We start from the raw sequence: 19029 nt of genomic DNA on the forward strand, positions 1-19029 counted from the left end.
TATGACTTTTCAAATGATACTTCACAAGACATACTTTGTACAGAATTTATCATAGTCTTGTAAAAGTGGTGACCATAATAGTATATAGACTGTCACAAGCATTAATTGCACTGGCATCCAAATGGGTTTGTAAACACCTCCAATGTGATATTAATGTGCCAAAAGGACATACAACAACCATTCTGCACCTGCAGAGAGTGTAATTAAGCCTTTTTTTCGCCAGGACCTCTGAAATTAGGGTACAGTTTTGGAAGCCAAGGCAAAAGAGGTTACAGGGGGTCCCCCAAAATAAAAGTAGGAACAGTAACATTGTTTATGTCAATGTCATATGGTGGCACTAGTATCCCAGTCTGTCCATGAATGTAGACTCCTGAATGATGAAAAACTCTGGCATTGTGAACTTTTCCTGTACAGACCACACTGACACTCATAAATCTGCCGCTGTGGTCCACTAGTGCTTGTGTAACAATGGAGTAGTACCCTTTCTGGTTTATGTACTCATGTGCTCCTTGAGGAGGGCAAACTATGGCCACATGAATCCAATCAGTACCACTATCAAAGTTAGCAAACCTCATTCTTTCAAAGCCAGCAATTACCTCTGGTAATATCTTTAATGCCCACCACTTTGGGGTAAACCACACACCTGATTGCCAACCAGTTTGGAGTTGGAAAGTCGATTATCGATAAAGTGGTGGCAAAGATAAGTGAAGCAATGGACCTGTAGCAGGCTAGCTAGCTTCCAGACAGTTATAGCAATCTACTCCTGTACTGGCCAGGGTGACCTCATGTGTGTCTCTTTTTTTGGAGGGTGGAGGCAAGCTGCTCACAAAGCTCCAGAAATGTAGCTTTCTTCATGCGAAAGTTCTGGTCCCACTGCTGGTCATCCCATGTCTGCATGACAATGTGGTCTCACCAGTCTGTGCTTGTGGCCCTGCACCAGAAGCAGCAGTCTACGTAGGGGGTATCAGTAGCTATTCCAATTATACTGAGCAGCATCTGCCAGTGAGAGTCTACAATACCAGGGTTCTCCTGTGCCACCGCCTCCTCCTACAGATCCATCAGGTACCTTTGGTGAGATAGAAAATGCCACTGAAATGTCCACCAGCACCTTGCAGATGCTTTGCCAGTTTCCTGACACAGAAGTAAAAGCACAAGCAAGAGCAGTTCATCAATAGGCGCCTCCTCCACATGGCTGGCTCTGGTAGCTGGCAGAGACAGAATACAAGGATTGCTCGGCAGGCAGTTCAAAATTCCTATAACATGCAGAGTGGGCAGCGGAGTTTTTCCCCAGTGCACCACCTTCCTAGGGCTAGAGCAGTGACATTGGTAGGTGCAAGGGCACCAGGCAGTGTGGGATACAGTTACTTTGACTCAGGTCTGTGCATTGCAGTGTGGATGCCAGAGCTTTAGGTTTCAGCATGGGTCAGAAAATTCTTAACCTACTGTTAAAATGCAATGTAGGTGCTCAAGCCCAAGGTTCCTTGACACAGGTAAGCTGACTCAAGTCCCACTAACCCTAGGCTTACATTGCTGTGTAGACATACCCATACTCTTATTCTCTTGAAATGTGAAAATGGCACTAACACACTTGGATCTAGGAGATAGAGAGGTTGAGGTCCAGCAATAGCAACCCCTATTATAGGGCTTGATCTTCCCCAAGTTTATGAATGGAAAGACAAAAAATGCCAAGAACTACTGTTATCAGAATTATAAATGCTTGACTGATTGACTGCATGTAAGAGAGCAGTATGACTGCTCAGAGCTCTAGTTTGAAACTGCAGAAAAACCTGAGAGTCTCTGGATTAAGTTTGGAAGTATGAGCAACAAGGGTGATGTCGTGGTGGGAGTCTGCTATAGATCACCAGACCAGGGGGATGGGGTGGACGAGGCTTTCTTCCGGCAACTAACAGAAGTTACTAGCTCATAGGCTCTGGTTCTTATGGGGGACTTCAATCACCCCGATATCTGCTGGGAGAGCAGACAATCCAGGAAGTTTTTGGAAAGTGTATGGGACAATTTCCTGGTGCAAGTGCTGGAGGAACCAACTAGGGGCAGAACTCTTCTTGGCCTGCTGCTCACAAACAGGGAAGAATTAGTAGGGGAAGCAAAAGTGGATGGGAACCTGGGAGGCAGTGACCATGAGTTCAGGATCCTGACACAAGGAAGAAAGGCGACTGGACTTCAGAAAAGCAGAGTTTGACTCCCTCAGGGAACTGATGGGCAGGATCCCCTGGGAGAATAACATGACGGGGAAAGGAATCCAGGAGAGCTGGCTGTATTTTAAAGAATTCTTATTGAGGTTGCAGGAACAAACCATCCCGATGTGCAGAAAGAATAGTAAGTATGGCAGGCGACCAGCTTGGCTTAACGGTGAAATCCTTGTTGATCTTAAACACAAAAAAGAAGCTTACAAGAAGTGGAAGACTGGGGACAAATGACCAGGGAAGAGTATAAAAATATTGCTCAGGAATGCAGGAGTGAAATCAGGAAGGCTAAATCACACTTGGAGTTGCAGCTAGCAAGAGATGTTAAGAGTATTTTGATATAGTCTTCCACAGTATTCTTGATGGCAAGTTAAAGAAGTATGGGCTGGATGAATGGACTATAAGGTTGATAGAAAGCTGGTTAGATCGTCGGGCTCAACAGGCAATGATCAATGACTCCATGTTTAGTAGGCAGCCGGTATCAAGTGGAGTGCCCCAAAGGTCGGTCCTGGGACTGGTTTTGTTCAATATCTTTATTAATGATCTGGAGGATGGCGTGGACTGCACCCTCAGCAAGTTTGCAGATTACACTAAACTGGAGGAGTGGTAGATACGCTGAAGGGTAGGGATAGGATATAGAGGGACCTAGACAAATTAGAGGATTGGACCAAAAGAAATCTGATGAGGTTCAACAAGGACAAGTCCAGAGTCCTGCACTTAATACAGAAGAATCCCATGCACTGCTATAGACTAGGGACCGAGTGGCTAGGCAGCAGTTCTGCAGAAAAGGACCTAAGGGTTACAGTGGACGAGAAACTGGATATGAGTCAACAGTGTGCCCTTGTTGCCAAGAAGGCTAATGGCATTTTGGGCTGTATTTAAGTAGGGACGTTGCAAGCAGATCAAGGGACGTGTTTTTCTATTCGGCATTGGAGAGGCCTCATCTGGAGTATTGCGTTCAGTTTTGGGCCCCACACTACAAGAAGGATGTGGAAAAATTGAAAAGAGTCCAACGGAGGGCAGCAAAAATGATTAGGGGTCTGGAGCACATGACTTATGAGGAGAGGCTGAGGGAACTGGGATTGTTTAGTCTGCAGAAGAGAAGAATATGGGGGGATTTGATAGCTGCTTTCAACTACCTGAAAGGAGGTTCCAAAGAGGATGGATCTAGACTGTTCTCAGTGGTAGCAGATGATAGAACAAGGAGTAATAGTGGCTAGCATGTATGGCAGTGGCTCCTGGGGATGGGGTGGGGTGGGTCTCTGCTGCGCGCTGCCCTTGCCTGCGGGTACCAGGTGGTGGAATCTCCTTCCTTGGAGGTTTTTAAGGCCCGGCTTCACAAAGCCCTGGCTGGGATGATTTAGTTGGGAATTGGTCCTGCTTTGAGCAGGGGGTTGGACTAGATTGACCTCCTGAGGTCCCTTCCAACCCTGATATTCTATGATTCTATGATTGCTTGGACCCAATATATATGTAAACTGGCCATTATTACAACCCAGTGATATTTCATCTTAAATAACATCTCCCAGAAAATATTCCACAGCACAATAGGTTTTAAGGGCTTAAGCCTGCAGTCCTTACAGGCAGTTCTCCTATTAACTTTAGTGGCAGTTTTGCCTGATTAATGACTGCAGGATCAGATCTTGAGCGTGTATTCCAGTACCACTTTCAGTAAGTTTATTTTAAACTAACAGAGCATTTCTCTGTGGGAGAATGTCCTTTATTTTTAGTATGTTGTAAGTCTGAATTATTATGGCCTGCTTTTTTTTTTACAAGTCATATAATATTGAAACTTTACTCTAGGGTACAATATATATTGTGGAAATAATGATGGTAGAAAGAGCCTTCTGTATTAGATAAGTGTTAAAGCTGAGTCCTTGTTTATTAAGGTAAGACTTTTTGTAACACAATGTACTTTTTCGGCTGTTGATCAAATTAAAATAACTGATTGATACAAATTGTTTCTGAAGTGTGCAGAGCCAAAGAAATGGAAAGCATATGATGGAAAAATAACTGAAATGGATACACAGTTTACACTACGTGCCAGAGAACTGCTTGAGATCTACCGCAGCATTAGTATGAAAGACCTCCCAAAAGATGAGAGGCTGGATGTGCTATTAACACTCAAACATACAGTGAAGGTACGTTTTGGTCTTCCCCTTAAGTTTAGCTTTTGGTTATATGTTCCATACCTAGAGCCATAGTCATTTAATTGGTGCTGACACATCAGCAAAGATTCTCTTGACAAACAATTGTGAGGATGTGGTGGCATGAACGAAAACCTAGTGTGCTAACCAGTGCTATTTGTTAAATTACGAAAGGTCAATTTAATATAAATTCATGTTTCACTACCACTTTGTATGATAAGTATTGATTTCTTAAGGTAATTTTAAAGTTATAACCCTCCACTGTGATGTTAAATTTGTGTTACATTTTAATACAGTATTAGTATGAAGTTTAATAATTACAGTAATTGGATAAAACCAGAAGAGATACTTTTAATGGCATTTATTCATTTATTTTTTATGCTGCAGTATTTGAAATACCTTTTCAGAAGTTTGGCTATGAAATGTCTCTTGGTTTGGATTGCAATTTTTCTGTCTCACAAACATTGATTTCCTCTCCCCTTTTTAGTGGAGAGAAAAAATTAACACGATTTTTTTTTTTTATTTCCTTGTTTGAACATCATGAAGGCACTCAGCAACCTTGGTGATGGTACTTGTACCTAAATAGAGTAGAAGAGCCTGATCCTGATCTTAACGAAGCCAAAGTGAGGATTTTCCCTTGGCTCTGATGGAATCAAAATTGGGTCCAAAGTCAGAACAGCTCTAGAAATAGTGCTGGTTAATCAACTGCTGCTGCCTGAACCTGCAGAAGGAGCTTATAGTTTTTGGTTTTTGTTGGTTTCACAATAATAATGATCCAGATCAAATCCTGCATTCTGGGGAAAACTGGAATTGCTGTAGAATCAGGATTTTTATTGGAGGAAAGAAGGTTGAATTTAAGTGGCATCATTCATCTGTCACCATCCATCTCCCTTTCTGTGTTTTTGAGATAGTGGTAGAGGAAGGTCGGTAGCATCAGAAGAGAATATTTTTCTACTGTATAAATCTCTGTCAAACCTGCAGGGATTTCACCACAAAACATTATGCTGATATTGTTGGTGTTATATATAACACACACATAGCTATATTCTACTGTCCTTTCTTTGGATATTCTATATGGCATGCTTCCCAAGACACAGAGGGTTTAAGCTTCTTTTTAATGCATACATTTAGAATATAAATGATATATAGAATATATACTGCATGTTTTGTTTTAATATCAATTTGTTCTAAATCTAATGGCTTATCAGCAAGTATCTGTGTTGTAACTTTATTTTGTTTTTCTGTAGGAACACGAGTGTAAACTCACCCATGAAATAGTGGAATTAATTGACAGAGAGGCTGATCTTATGATGCGAGGCGTGAAAGAATGCAATCTAGAAGGACTCAGAAAAAGAATATGCACATTATTTCTTCAGTATATTAAAACTCCAATCTTTAACCCTGAGGTTGCTAGAGTACTTAAGGTATTTCTCTCTTCTATTATAATCATGATCTTTGTCTATGGTAGTGCTCACTATATGCTCAGTGTTTACAGGCAGAGAAGCAAAAATAGTCTTTCTACCAAGGAACTTGTAGTTTTAAGGACGGGCCGTCAGGCACAAGGTAACGGGAGAGAGGGAATGGGAAACATCATATGCTTTTTTCTTGTTATTAATATAAGATTGGCCATAGGTAGAACTGCAGGGGTAGATCTTCAAGAGGAACTAAAATGTGGAAATGGTAGAAGCCTCACAGATGAGCTCAGGAAGGTCAGACCACATATAGAGAGCAGTATAGAAGATGACATGGAGGAGTTTTTTTTGAGAATCTAACCAATGAGTGCTCTGTGTGGGAGCATTCACAGAGCACAGGAGCTGTAGGGAGTGAAGTAAGGCAAGCTTAGGTAAGTAGGAAGCAGCAGAATTATGTAGAACTTTGAAGGTAATAACAAGACACAATTGATGCAATATCAAATGGGGAACTAGTGGAGAGATTCAAAGAGAGAGACTTGATTAAAATGGTTAGCAGGAAGATGACTTTCACTGCAGCATTTTGTTTGGACGAGAGAGGGGAAATGAGAGTTTTACGGAGGCTAAAGAAGGAAAAGATTGTAATAGTCAAAGTGGGATATAATGAAAGCCTGACCAAGAGACTTAGTTGTGTGCTTCTGTAATAGTATTCTCAAAAACTGTATATTGTACAAAATTAAAGATGTTATGACCACATAAATATATGTACAAATTAATATACTTACCATGCCATTAGAGGCAATACTCATTCAGTGAAACAATTGATTCATTAACCAACAAGACATAGTCTAAGATCCTTATCTCCCGGATTCCTTGGTAAATAGGATGTAGTGGAGCAATGCTGTGGAAATACCATAGTTGGATGCACGAATGAGAAAAGTGCCTATACTGGATAGTTCCAACACAACACAGCCACCTCCACCCCTCTGTTAAAACTGTATGACCCATGATTCTCTCATGAAAAGGGGCCACAGCTATGGAGTGGTGAAGAAGCTAGTGAACAATCAATCTAAGCAACCGGCTCCACTTCCCACTTAGACTAAAGTCTGGATTAAAAGCTTCAACCGTTTGACACAGATGCTTCGCTGAACTTGGCTTCTCCTCAGTGGGTCCTGGATGCCCCCAGACTTCATTAGGCTCAGTTTGCCTTGTGTGGGGTATGATGCTTCACTGGGCCTGGCTTGCTCACCTTCCCCTGGGTGGGGCTCAGGTTGCTGTCTATACAGTTGCTCCTCTTGTGCTTCTAGGGTGGTATTGCTGCTGCTCCTGCTCTTTATATCTGCTTTCTGCCTTCTTGCAGGCATTCAGGTGGACTTGTTTTACTTAGCAACCAGTACTGACCAACAGCAGCTAGTTGAATCCCCCATCCCTTGGAGATTTGTTGGGTAGGGGGACCCAGTAAGCTGTGACGGGGTATCAGTAACCAGCATGTAGTGGCTATGCAGCAGCAGGGAGTAGGGACATGGGACCTGGAGGCAGTAACTTTGTGTTAGTCAGGGCAGATGGCAGCTCAGTCATAGCCAAGACTTGAGGGGGGGGAGTGAGATCTGTCTCTTCTGAGGAATCAGGTTGTATTTGGTGCCACAGGCCTTCTAATTGACCTGTGGTACAGACATCATCACAACCAGGATGGCTGCTAAATGGCAGCCAGGCAGTGGAGACAAGCAGAGGAGCACATTCAAAATGTCAACTGGCCAAACATGGGGACTGACTTGCCAAGCTGATGAAAGTAGCCCAATTAGAGATCTGGGCCTGGCCCCTGTCCATACCATATCCCCACTGGTCCTGCAGAGCATGGTGAGAGTGAAGAAGCACGTGACATCTTTATTTTCTTCTTTGAGTGCTTGCTCATGTCGATTCCATTCTAGGTGTGTGCGCCCATGTGCACAGTCGTCTGAGATTTTTGCCATAGCAGTATCTGTAGGGTCGTTAGTGGTGCCCTCTGGAGTGCCGTGCTCATGCATCGGAATATTAGGCACCCCTGGCCCTACACTGTCTCAGTTCCTTCTTACTGCCCGTGAGGGGTGCGACCTGGAACTGGAGACCACTGAACCCACCGACCCACTAGCCTGGGCTCCCACTCCCCCAGTAATGCTGTGACAAGCTACAGACACGCTCCTGGTCTCACACTTTCACCAGCACGTAGGTAGGGACACACCCAGCTGTAGTAACATGCAGACAGGCTTTCTGGCCAGCCTCTGCATGGGAAGGCTATACAGCTAGGGCACTTACCAGCTTCTCAGGTGCACACCCCCTCTAGAGGGTAAGCCCAAAATTATACAGTCTTGCGCTGCACAGAGGACTGTACACCTTAAGCTCATCAAGTTTGCCCTCTCCCTCAATGTGGAGAGAGAGATGTCACAGCTTTCTTCCCCAAGATTTCCACACACTGGTTTTAGACAAAACAAAAACAAGTTTATTAACTACAAAAGATACATTTTAAGTGATTATAAATCATAGCAAACAGACAAAAGCAGATTGCATTTTTGTTTATTTGCTAGGTAATCTAAGCTTAATATACAAAGAAATTAGATATGAGTAGCAAATTCTCACCCTAATTGCTGATTTAGGCAGTTTGCAAAGATTCTTGAGGGGCCAGCTGCACTTGCTTGCAGCTTAAAAACCCCAGGTATTCCTTTCACAGGCTAGAAATTCCTCTAGGCTGAGTCCAACCCTTCTCCACTAGTCCAGTCATTGTACCCCAGGTGTTTCCAAGAATCTCTTTGGGTGGGAAGTCAGTGAAGAACCACAATGATGTCACTCCCCTGCCTTAAATAGCTTTTGCATATGGCAGGAACTCTTTGTCTCCAAGCTTGGTTCCCATGTCCGGTCAGTGGAAAAACAGTGGTATTTCAAGATGGAGTCCAGTACCAGGTGACTTGGTCACATGTCCCTGTAGGGTCACAGCAGCCATGACTCGGAGGCTGTTTGTAGCAGGCTCAGGAAGGCTTCCCGGAGGGAGATTAGCTTCTTCTAAAACCTATTGTTCTTCCTAATGGCCCTTCCCAGCCAGCCATCTAGACTGATTGCATTCTGCCTAGTGGGTGGTCCCCAGGTGTAAACACATTTGTAGTAGATGCATAGACAATATTCCTAACTTCAGATACCAAAATGATACATGCATACAAATAGGATAATCATATTCAGTAAATCATAACCTTTTCAATGATATCTCACATGACATATCTTGTATAAAGTACAATATAGTTATGCCATAACCATATCACAGTAATATCTCTCTGAAGAATATGGGGTGTAGTATCACAGTCTCTCTATCCGGAGGTGGTCAGCATTATCTTCCAGAGGTGGGAGACTCCCCAGGTGGACTACGTCCAGGCAGAACAGAAAGTGCCAAGTGTTCTGTTGGGGGATCAACAGAGGTTTCCTGTCAGATGCTTTCTGCTCCTGTGGTTGGGGGCCCTCATGTATGCATTCCCTCCAGTACCATTAATCCAGAGAGTCCTCATGAAAATCAAGTGGGACAGGACAAAGGTTATCCTTATAGTGCCAGCGTAGCCATGCCAGCACTGGTTCTGCACGCTGCTGGACATCTCAGTGGCTGCCCTGTTACGGCTGTCACTTCGGCTGAACCTGCTGTCCCAAAACCATGGCAGTCTTCTGCACCCAAACCTGGCAGTGTTACACACCTGACGGCTTGGCTGCTGCATGGTTGAATGCAGAGGAACAGGAATGTTTGGCCCATGTCCAAGAAGTCCTGTTGGGCAGCAGAAAGCTCTCCACCAAGGTGACCTACATGGCCAAATGGAAGCGGTTTATGTGCTGGACCTCAGACCAAGGTATTCGGCCCAAGCAGGCCTTGCTGCAGTTGATCCTGGACTACCTTCTGCATCTCAAGCTCCAGGATCTGTTTCTTTCATCTGCTAAGGTCCACTTGGCCTCCATTTCGGCCTTCCATCCTCCACTCCAGGGCACGTCAGTTTTCACTCAGGACATAACAGTCAGGTTTCTCAAGGGCCGGGAGTGACTTTACTTCCAAGTCCAGGACCCTGTCCCTTCTTGGGACCTGAATCTTGTGGGGTCACAGCTCATGGGTCCCCCTTTCAAGCCTCTAGCTTCCTGCTCCCTTCTCCCCCTCCTGGAAGGTTTCATTCCTGGTTGCAATAACATCTGCCCACAGAGTCTCTGAGATTACTCTTACCCCGGAGCCGCCCTATACGGTATTCTACAAGGACAAGGTTCAGCTGTGTCTGCACCCGACTTTTCTGCCCAAAGTGATTTCACAGTTTCAGATGGGCCAGGACATATATTTTCCTTTCTTCTTTCCAAAACCTCATAAATCGTAGGAGGAGCACAGATTGTGCTCTCTGGACATCAGGAGGGTGCTAGCGTTCTACATCGAAAGGACCAAGCCGTTTCGTAAGGCAAGGCAGGTGGCAATCCAGGATATCTGCAGGGCTGCTACCTAGTCTTCCATCCACATGTTTTCATCTCATTACGCCTTTACCCAGCAGGCCCGAGATGATGCTGGCTTCAGTATAACAATGTTGCAAATGATCATGAACTCCAAGTCCACCTCCGGGGATTCTACTTGTGAGTCATCTAGAATGGAATCAATATGAGCAAGCACTTGAAGAAACAAAAATGGTTACCTACCTTTCATAACTGTTGTTCTTCAAGATGTGTTGCTCATGTCCATTCCATTACCTGCCCTCCTACCCCTCTGTCGGAGTTGACGGCAAGAAGGAACTTAGAGGGTGTAGGGCTGGCAGTGCCTAATATACCGATGCATGAGCACAGCACTCCAGAGGGTGCCACTGCTGACCCTATGGATACTGTCAAGGCAAAAATCTCCAACGATTATGCACGTGGGCGCGCACCCCTAGAATAGAATGGACATGAGCAACACATCTCAAAGAACAATAGTTACAAGAGATAGGTAACTGTTTTTTCTTCCCCTCTGCATGTTTTATATAATCTTAGCTTTTATCTTTTGATTCACGTGACACATTGCATTTGATAGATTACATGGTGATTTAGCGCAGTGCTGTTTTGCTGTTTTTCCCCATTCAGTTGTATTTCTACAGTTGCTTAGTATCTGGGAAACCGTGGCCAATGGGAGCTTTGGGGGTGGTACCCGCAGGCAAGGGCAGCGCGCAGCAGAGCCGCCTGCCCCACCCCACCCCATCCCCAGGAGCCACTGCCATACATGCTAGCCACTTCTGGGAGTGGCGCAGGGCCAGGACAGGCAGGGAGCCTTAACCCCGCTGCATGCCATTGCCACCCCAGAGCCACTCGAGGTAAGCAGTGTCGGCCCGGAGCCCGCACCCCAAACCTGTCCTGCACCCCGCACCCCAACCCCCTGCCCTGAGCCCCATAATCCCCTGCCTTGAGCCCCCTGACGCACCCCTCCTGCACCCCAACCCCCTGCCCTGAGCTCCCTGCCACACCCCGCACCCTCCTGCACCCCCACCCCCTGCCCTGAGCCCCCTCGTGCACCCGGCACTCCCTCCCAAACCCCTGCTCAAACCCTATATTCATGGCCCTGCATACAATTTCTCCACCCAGATGTGGCCCTCAGGCCAAAAAGTTTTCCCACCTCTGCTTTGGACCATAATAGCTGAGGTCTTAATCTAGTCCTACAAAATCAGTTGTTTTGTTCTTTAAATATTTTTAATAAATACAATAAGAGCAAAAGATGTTTAAAAATAGCAAAACTGATTTTTTAAAATTTCAAATAAGTATTGCTGGCTTTTGAAACTTAAAGGCATGTTTAATATTAAGTGTTGCTCACTTAGTCGCTTGTGTGGGCCGAGCTTATTGCAGACTCGAAATGCTCCTTACATTCCTCCATTCCATCCAACAAGCTCCTTTATGCCACTTTCCCATCTCCATCTATTTCAGGGACTCCCTGCAACTTCACCTTATTATGCCTGCAGCTTGATGTGCTCTTCATTCTGTCCTCTGCCACATGCCAGGATTCCCCAGTCTCTACCCCATCAAAGGTTCTGTGTCTTCCCTTTCCCTCCTCCCTTCTATACCAGGGTTCCCCTTTCTCTCTCCCCCCCGCATGCCAGTGGCCATGTGTACACATGCATTGTCCAGTGCCCCCGATTGTTCTCTGCCTCTTATTAATCTTTTTGTCTATGAGATAAGTCATTCAAGGTGTCAACACTTTAAAATATTGAGAGGATAGGCAGAAATGAGATAGAGGTGTTGTTGGAAGGTGTTAATGGGTGGCATCAATCAGTTTTTTGATCTATAGACAATGAAGCCGTGACTGGGATAATCAGGTGGCAGGTCTCCATGTGTCCCCCGTTTTTTCCATTTAGGTTTTCTGATTCTCCACCAAATCAATGGGATATTGGCCAGTGATGTCTAGAACGTTCCCTGAGACTTGGGAATTGATCGAATGCGGCATTCAAAAGTTATTGCACTATGTACAGACAGAGAAATGCCATCAAGCTGCATGTAAAACCTTAGCAAAATTAGCCAATAGGTGTATTGTGTACTGTAAGGCATTATATGTTCTTGGTAATGTTAAAACCTCACTCATTTAATAGGAAGACATTCAGTTTATATATATATATATAATATTAGAGCATCTTTCTTATCATCCTTCTGCAGGTTCCACCAGATCCACTAAAGCTTTATAAAAACATTTACTTCTGTCGTGGTTGCAAAAGTTACTTGCCCTCTACTGAATTCTCTGTGCCTGCTAATTCATGCACTGTCGGCAGGTGTCGCCGTTGTTGCAAGCTCGATAATGAGGCCCGGCGTCGAGAAGCCTTTTTGAAATACAAGCTTATGCTAAAAAATCTCAGAAAATCTGAAGCTGATTACCAGGATGATGCTAAAATCGTTTATGTAGTTCAGGTACTGTGTGAAAGAATAGTGTTGTTAGTGAATATTAATGTGTTTGTGTTGAGCATCATTTTTTCCTGTTTCTGTGTATATATCACTGATGCTAACAGCAACTGGTCTAAGTTGTTACATAGGGTGGTAGTTTTAATTTTAGACAGTGATAACCAAAAACTACATACATGTCTCCCTACGATATGGAACAAATGGTTCTCTCTTGAATAGATGAACACAAAGAAACACTCTTACTATCTTAAAGTATGGTTAGACTTTCAAAAGTGATTGTAAAATAATAAAAACAGGAAAGAGGAAGGAGGGTCTAAGAACAGGATCAGGCGATCTGAATTTATTCTTAGCTCTGCAACAGACTGCCTCTGTGATGCCAAGAAAGCCACTTAACTTACTATGCCACTGTATCATATTCTGTTCTGAGTATTAATATTTGTTAAGCACTTTGAGATCCTCAGATGGAAGCTTTTATAGAAATACAAAGTATTATTTATTTTATTAAAATTACTAAAGTCTTCTATTGAGTTCTTGGGTAAGGAAAAAGCAGAGAAGTCCAGTTTTGAGCCTTCAATCTTACAGTTAGTAGAAGATTTGTATCTAGAGGTTTCTGGATTTTTTTTATTTTATTTTGCAAGTATTTGTTAGAATTAAGATTTACTAAAGTTAGTTTCACTTTTCTAAACTATTTAGTATCTTCTATAATCCTTGGCAATTATGTGATTAATCAATGAACATGTTAACATTTGGAACAACCTCCTCATTCACACACACACAAGCTTTTTTTAAAAAAAATCTTAGTTGTCAGTATTTAAATTATTAGGTACTCTCAAAGCACAGTTTATGTAAAGTAATCCAAAAGCCCAAGATTAGCAGAATTTTCTCAGGGGTTTGGCACTAAGAAACTACAGTATCAACAATAGAAGCACACTTTCTGACTATTTTCAGTGTGTAAAACATATTTCATATCTTATTGTAGTGCTTTACCAAAAAAGCTATAATAGAAGAGGATTAGGCTTCTACTATTATCAATGCCTATGTTAAGAAATATTATACAAGTAAATAGATTATACAGATTCTGTTTGTTCTTATTAAGTACTTTTCCTGTTTCAGAATACTAAAAAGAGATTGTTTTTATTCTTTGTATTGGCACTAAATTACTGCTTGCCTTAAAATTTGGCTGTTCTCCAAGCCCTATGACAAATTCTCACTCTTGGATCTCTGCTTCATGCATGTGACTGGTGGAATTTCCCCAGCTAAAGTCTTGGGCTGACAAGCAATAACAGGCAGGTACATGCCTACCTCTGCCTGGAACACTGGTGGCCACTAAATGCCCCCACTCATTACTTCTTTTTTAATGACTGACAGCAAGGAGCTCACCTCAGCTAGTGATGGCAGCCCAACCTTGAGAACTTCACAGTAGCATCTGTGGATATGGAGTCTGTGCTTCCTCTAGTACTATTTATGCAGCTGCCACCCAGGTTTGTTTAGTATTCTGAACATGCATCAAGGAGATGGTGAGGGTAACAATGAGTCTTATTACCTGAACAAATATAATTAGCCAGAGGAATCTCCAGAAAGCACTCCAAATTTCCAAAGGGACTGAGGAGGAGGAAAAAACACCAGCTTCTCTCCCTCTAATGCCAGGATGGATGAGAGCATCCTATTTATTTTAGAAACTAAAAAGCACTACACTTATCTTTCATTGCCAGCTTGATAAGAAACTTCAACCCTTCCTACTGGACAAGGACCTGGGCAAGGTGATCGATGCATTTGTCACCTTGAGACTGGATTTCTATACATTGTTGTTTCTGAAGCTTAATTCTAAACCAGTGGAAAGAGTTCTAGCTGGTACAAAATGTGGCTGACCATTTCTTCCATGGTTTCAGCCACCATGAACACCTCAAAGTTCCTCCAATGTGAAAAATCATTCTGGTTAAGTTTCAATCAACTTCCACTGCCAGTTTAAGGCCTTGATCTTAATCTTCAAAGCAATTAATAGGTTAGGTCCTAACTACATTCAAGATTGAATTTCCATCTGTGAGCCACCAAGGCAGTTGCACTTCTTTGGGACAATTAAAATCACAAAGCATTTCAGAGTAGAGGTCAAAGCAATCTGTCGAGGGGACCCAGCTGTGGAATGGACTTCTAGAGAAGATATAGATTAATTCATAGTCTGACCACCTTTAGGAAATACAGCAAAACCATCCTGTCAGATCAAACTTTTCCACCATAACCAGAATGATTTTTCTTCAACATCAAATACCCCTCTTTTGAAGGACAGAACTTATCTGTAGCAGAATTTTTTTAATCTGATAAGGTAGAAGAGCCAAGCACTATTGCCAATCTAAATTACTTGCAAGGACCTCATATAAATATGGTAAGAGGTGGCACTAAGATGACAGCAAGTTCAGGCAGCATTTTTGGTGTGCGATGTGGCATCAAAAGAAGCTACTGTTTGGAATGGATGCTTGCTGATATGTCTTGTTGCTAGTGTCTGACTTTCAACAGAAAGTACAGTTATAACTCAAGGACTTGCTATGAAATGGAGGAAACATATTTTGAAAGTGAAGGTGGAGATGAGACCATCTTTAGGAAGGCTAAAGAAAGTGGGGTCTGTGGGACCAGCTTTAACGAGGCTCAGTAGTGTGGGAAGTAGGGTACACAGCCTTAGCACAACAGAGGCAAAAAGGTTCTAAGCCCAACACATTCAAAGAACCCTTTTGTTTTTCCCCCAAGTCAAAGGTCTCAGTGGGAGCAGGACCAGGTTCTGGATTTGGAAGCAAGATGCATGAGAGTATAGGATGTGACATTTTGCAAGAGTATTGACTTGGAATGATTCCAATCACCCCCCTGTGAGGAATCTGATTTGTTAACATGTAAATGCCATTATTTAATTAAAGTCAAGAGATTTCTTTTTGGGAGAAGGGGAAAAGGACCTACTTCATGCTTGGTATGGAAGAAGCCTTATCTCAAAGTCCGTTGGCCTAGTAAAGAATCCTTTTGACTAAATCCTTCCTTCATTTTTCCATTACTCCAATGCAGAGAAAACTTGGTGATGGAGTATTATAGAAAAGCTTGCCAAAGTTCAACATTAACTATGGCCCCAAACCACTTTTTGCTTCACAGACTATTTAAAAAGAATTAGTAGTGATTTCAGATGACTAGTAATAAATGAAACAAAGTGAAATAAGTATAGGTGAATCATGACTTTACAGGGGAAAATATCAGATGTAAGGCCTGTATATAAAGAACTTACAGTACAAATCAGCCAAACACTAGCTATTTTTAAATCCTGCAACACCACCGCAGGATGTCACAATCCCATGGAGAGAATGAATAACATAATAAACAACTCTTTGTAGGACGGAAGCAGGGGGGAGGGAAGGGAGAAGTGCAAAACCTGTCATGCTTATCCAGGGGATGAGCCTCTTGATATTGTGCATCCTGAGTTACTTGGGTTTGCCCCCTCCCAATCCTCCAGCCCAGGTTATTCTGGCTGCATGCTGAATTTCACTTCAGTAACATAGAACGGCACCATAACTTACTTATTAAATTTAAACTAATTATGAACTCTAAAATACAAATATAAAGGAAGCTGATAAAGGACAAGAAACAGTTATATTTATTAATAAGCAAGGACCAAACAAGTAGGGATCAGCATACACAGGAGCAGGGACAATGTAGATTAAATATAAGAAACTTTAAAATTATAAGCAATTAAGCAACCTGTCAATAGAAGATATAGAAGTGCCATCAGCAGAAAAATCCAGAATAAATTAGAATCTGATTTTTAGGGATGATCTAAGACAAATTAAATCAATCCTGCCACCCCATAGTGTAGTAGGGTGAGCTAGATGACTCAAATGTTCACCCTCCTCTACCCAAAATTATTCTGTGGCATGTACACAAAATAATTCTAATTCAAAGCATTTCCTAAGTGGTGGATAGGTAAGGTGACTTGCTGGTAGAATTAAGCATGCTTTATTCTTTTCAACCTGCTTTCAATTACAGCAAAAAGATCTACAGTACATGGTGGAGAACATTTGGGGTTGTCAGTCAGCTCTTAGTGCCTGGGATGATCTCCATGATTTGGTTATGGTCAGATGGGATAAGCACTGTGAATGGTCTCCATGGAACACAGTCCTCCTCACTAAAGATGAGGCAAAAGCACATCTCAAGCTGCATAACCTTCAAGAGGTAAAATGGAACTAATGCAATTTTTCTTCGTATATTTTGCATTTTATTAGAACCTTGTGACTAAAATTTTTCACTTAGATCCTCTGCATCTCAGTTGGTCCATTATAACTGCTTCATAAAAATAGTCCTATATATATAACAGTGAAATCCTTGCTGACCTTAACTGCAAAAAAGAAGCTTACAAGAAGTGGAAGATTGGACAAATGATCAGGGAGGAGTATAAAAATATCGCTCAGGCATGCAAGAGTGAAATCAGGAAGGCCAAATCGCACTTGGAGTTGCAGCTAGCAAGAGATGTTAAGAGTAACAAGAAGGGTTTCTTCAGGTATGTTAGCAAGAAGAAGAAAGTCTAGGAAAGTGTGGGCCCCTTACTGAATGAGGGAGGCAACCTAGTGACAGAGGATGTGGAAAAAGCTAATGTACTCAATGCTTTTTTTGCCTCTGTCTTCACAAACAAGGGCAGCTCCCAGACTGCTGGACTGGGCAGCACAGTATGGGGAGGAGGTGACCAGCCCTCCGTGGAGAAAGAAGTGGTTCGGGACTATTTAGAAAAACTGGATGAGCACAAATCCATGGGGCCGGATGCGCTGCATCCGAAGGTGCTAAAGGAGTTGGCGGATGTGATTGCGGAGCCATTAGCCATCATCTTTGAAAACTCATGGCAATCGGGGGGGGGTCCCGGATGACTGGAAAAAGGCTAATGTAGTGCCCATCTTTAAAAAAGGGAAGGAGGAGGATCCGGGGAACTACAGGCCAGTCAGCCTCACCTCAGTCCCTGAAAAAATCATGGAGCAGGTCCTCAAGGAATCAATTATGAAACACTTAGAGGAGAGGAAAGTGATCAGGTACAGTCAGCATGGATTCACCAAGGGGAAGTCGTGCCTGACTAACCTAATTGCCTTCTATGATGAGATAACTGTCTCTGTGGATGAGGGGAAAGCAGTGGATGTGTTATTCCTTGATTTTAGCAAAGCTTTTGATACGGTCTCCAACAGTATTATTGCTGCCAAGTTAAAGAAGTATGGGCTGGATGAATGGACTGTAAGGTGGATAGAAAGCTGGCTAGATCATCAGGCTCAATGGGTAGTGATCAATGGCTCCATGTCTAGTTGGCAGCCGGTTTCAAGCGGAGTGCCCCAAGGGTCGGTCCTGGGGCCGGTTTTGTTTAATATCTTTATTAATGATCTGGAGGGTGGTGTGGACTGCACTCTCAGCAAGTTTGCAGATTACACTAAACTGGGAGGCGTGGTAGATACACTGGAGGGTAGGGATCGGATACAGAGGGACCTAGACAAATTAGAGGATTGGGCCAAAAAAAACCTGATGAGGTTCAACAAGGACAAGTGCAGAGTCCTGCACTTAGGACGGAAGAATCCTATGCACTGCTACAGACTAGGGACCGAATGGCTAGGTAGCAGTTCTGCAGAAAAGGACCTAGGGGTCACAGTGGACGAGAAGCTGGATATGAGTCAATAGTGTGCTCTTGTTGCCAAGAAGGCTAACGGCATTTTGGGCTGTATAAATAGGGGCATTGCCAGCAGATCGAGGAACGTGATCGTTCCCCTTTATTCGACATTGGTGAGGCCTCATCAGGAGTACTGTGTCCAGTTTTGGGCCCCACACTACAAGAAGGATGTGGAAAAATTGGAAAGAGTCCAGCGGAGGGCAACAAAAATGATTAGGGGTCTGGAACACATGACTTATGAGGAGAGGCTGAGGGAACTGGGATTGTTTAGTCTCCAGAAGAGAAGAATGAGGGGGGATTTGATAGCAGCTTTCAACTGCCTGAAGGGGGGTTCCAAAGAGGATGGAGCTCTGCTGTTCTCAGTGGTGGCAGATGACAGAACAAGGAGCAATGGTCTCAAGTTGCAGTGGGGGAGGTCTAGGTTGGATATTAGGAAACACTGTTTCACTAGGAGGGTGGTGAAGCACTGAAATGCTTTACCTAGGGAGGTGGTGGAATCTCCTTCCTTGGAGGTTTTTAAGGCCTGGCTTGACAAAGCCCTGGCTGGGATGATTTAGTTGGGAATTGGTCCTGCTTTGAGCAGGGGGTTGGACTAGATGACCTCCTGAGGTCCCTTCCAACCGTGATATTCTATGATTCTGTGATAATGACTACCCCTTTGTTGATCTTAGTAAGCTTGTTCACATCTGCTTTTTCAAAAGGATGACATTTAAGTGTCA

General features: G+C 43.3%; 1 protein-coding gene across 2 annotated transcripts in view; it reads left to right on the forward strand.

Moving 5' to 3' along the window:
- The window catches only part of IQUB (IQ motif and ubiquitin domain containing), a 49603-nt gene that overhangs the window by 28514 nt on the left and 2060 nt on the right, over nucleotides 1-19029 (forward strand). For both annotated transcript variants that reach the window (XM_054023100.1, XM_054023110.1), the window contains 4 exons: nucleotides 4175-4345; nucleotides 5599-5775; nucleotides 12406-12654; nucleotides 16660-16845. In XM_054023100.1, the coding sequence (XP_053879075.1) occupies nucleotides 4175-4345; nucleotides 5599-5775; nucleotides 12406-12654; nucleotides 16660-16845 (783 nt within the window). The remainder of the gene's footprint in view (nucleotides 1-4174; nucleotides 4346-5598; nucleotides 5776-12405; nucleotides 12655-16659; nucleotides 16846-19029) is intronic.

The sequence above is a fragment of the Malaclemys terrapin genome, chromosome 1, assembly GCF_027887155.1.
Source record: "Malaclemys terrapin pileata isolate rMalTer1 chromosome 1, rMalTer1.hap1, whole genome shotgun sequence".
NCBI lineage: Eukaryota > Metazoa > Chordata > Testudines > Emydidae > Malaclemys > Malaclemys terrapin.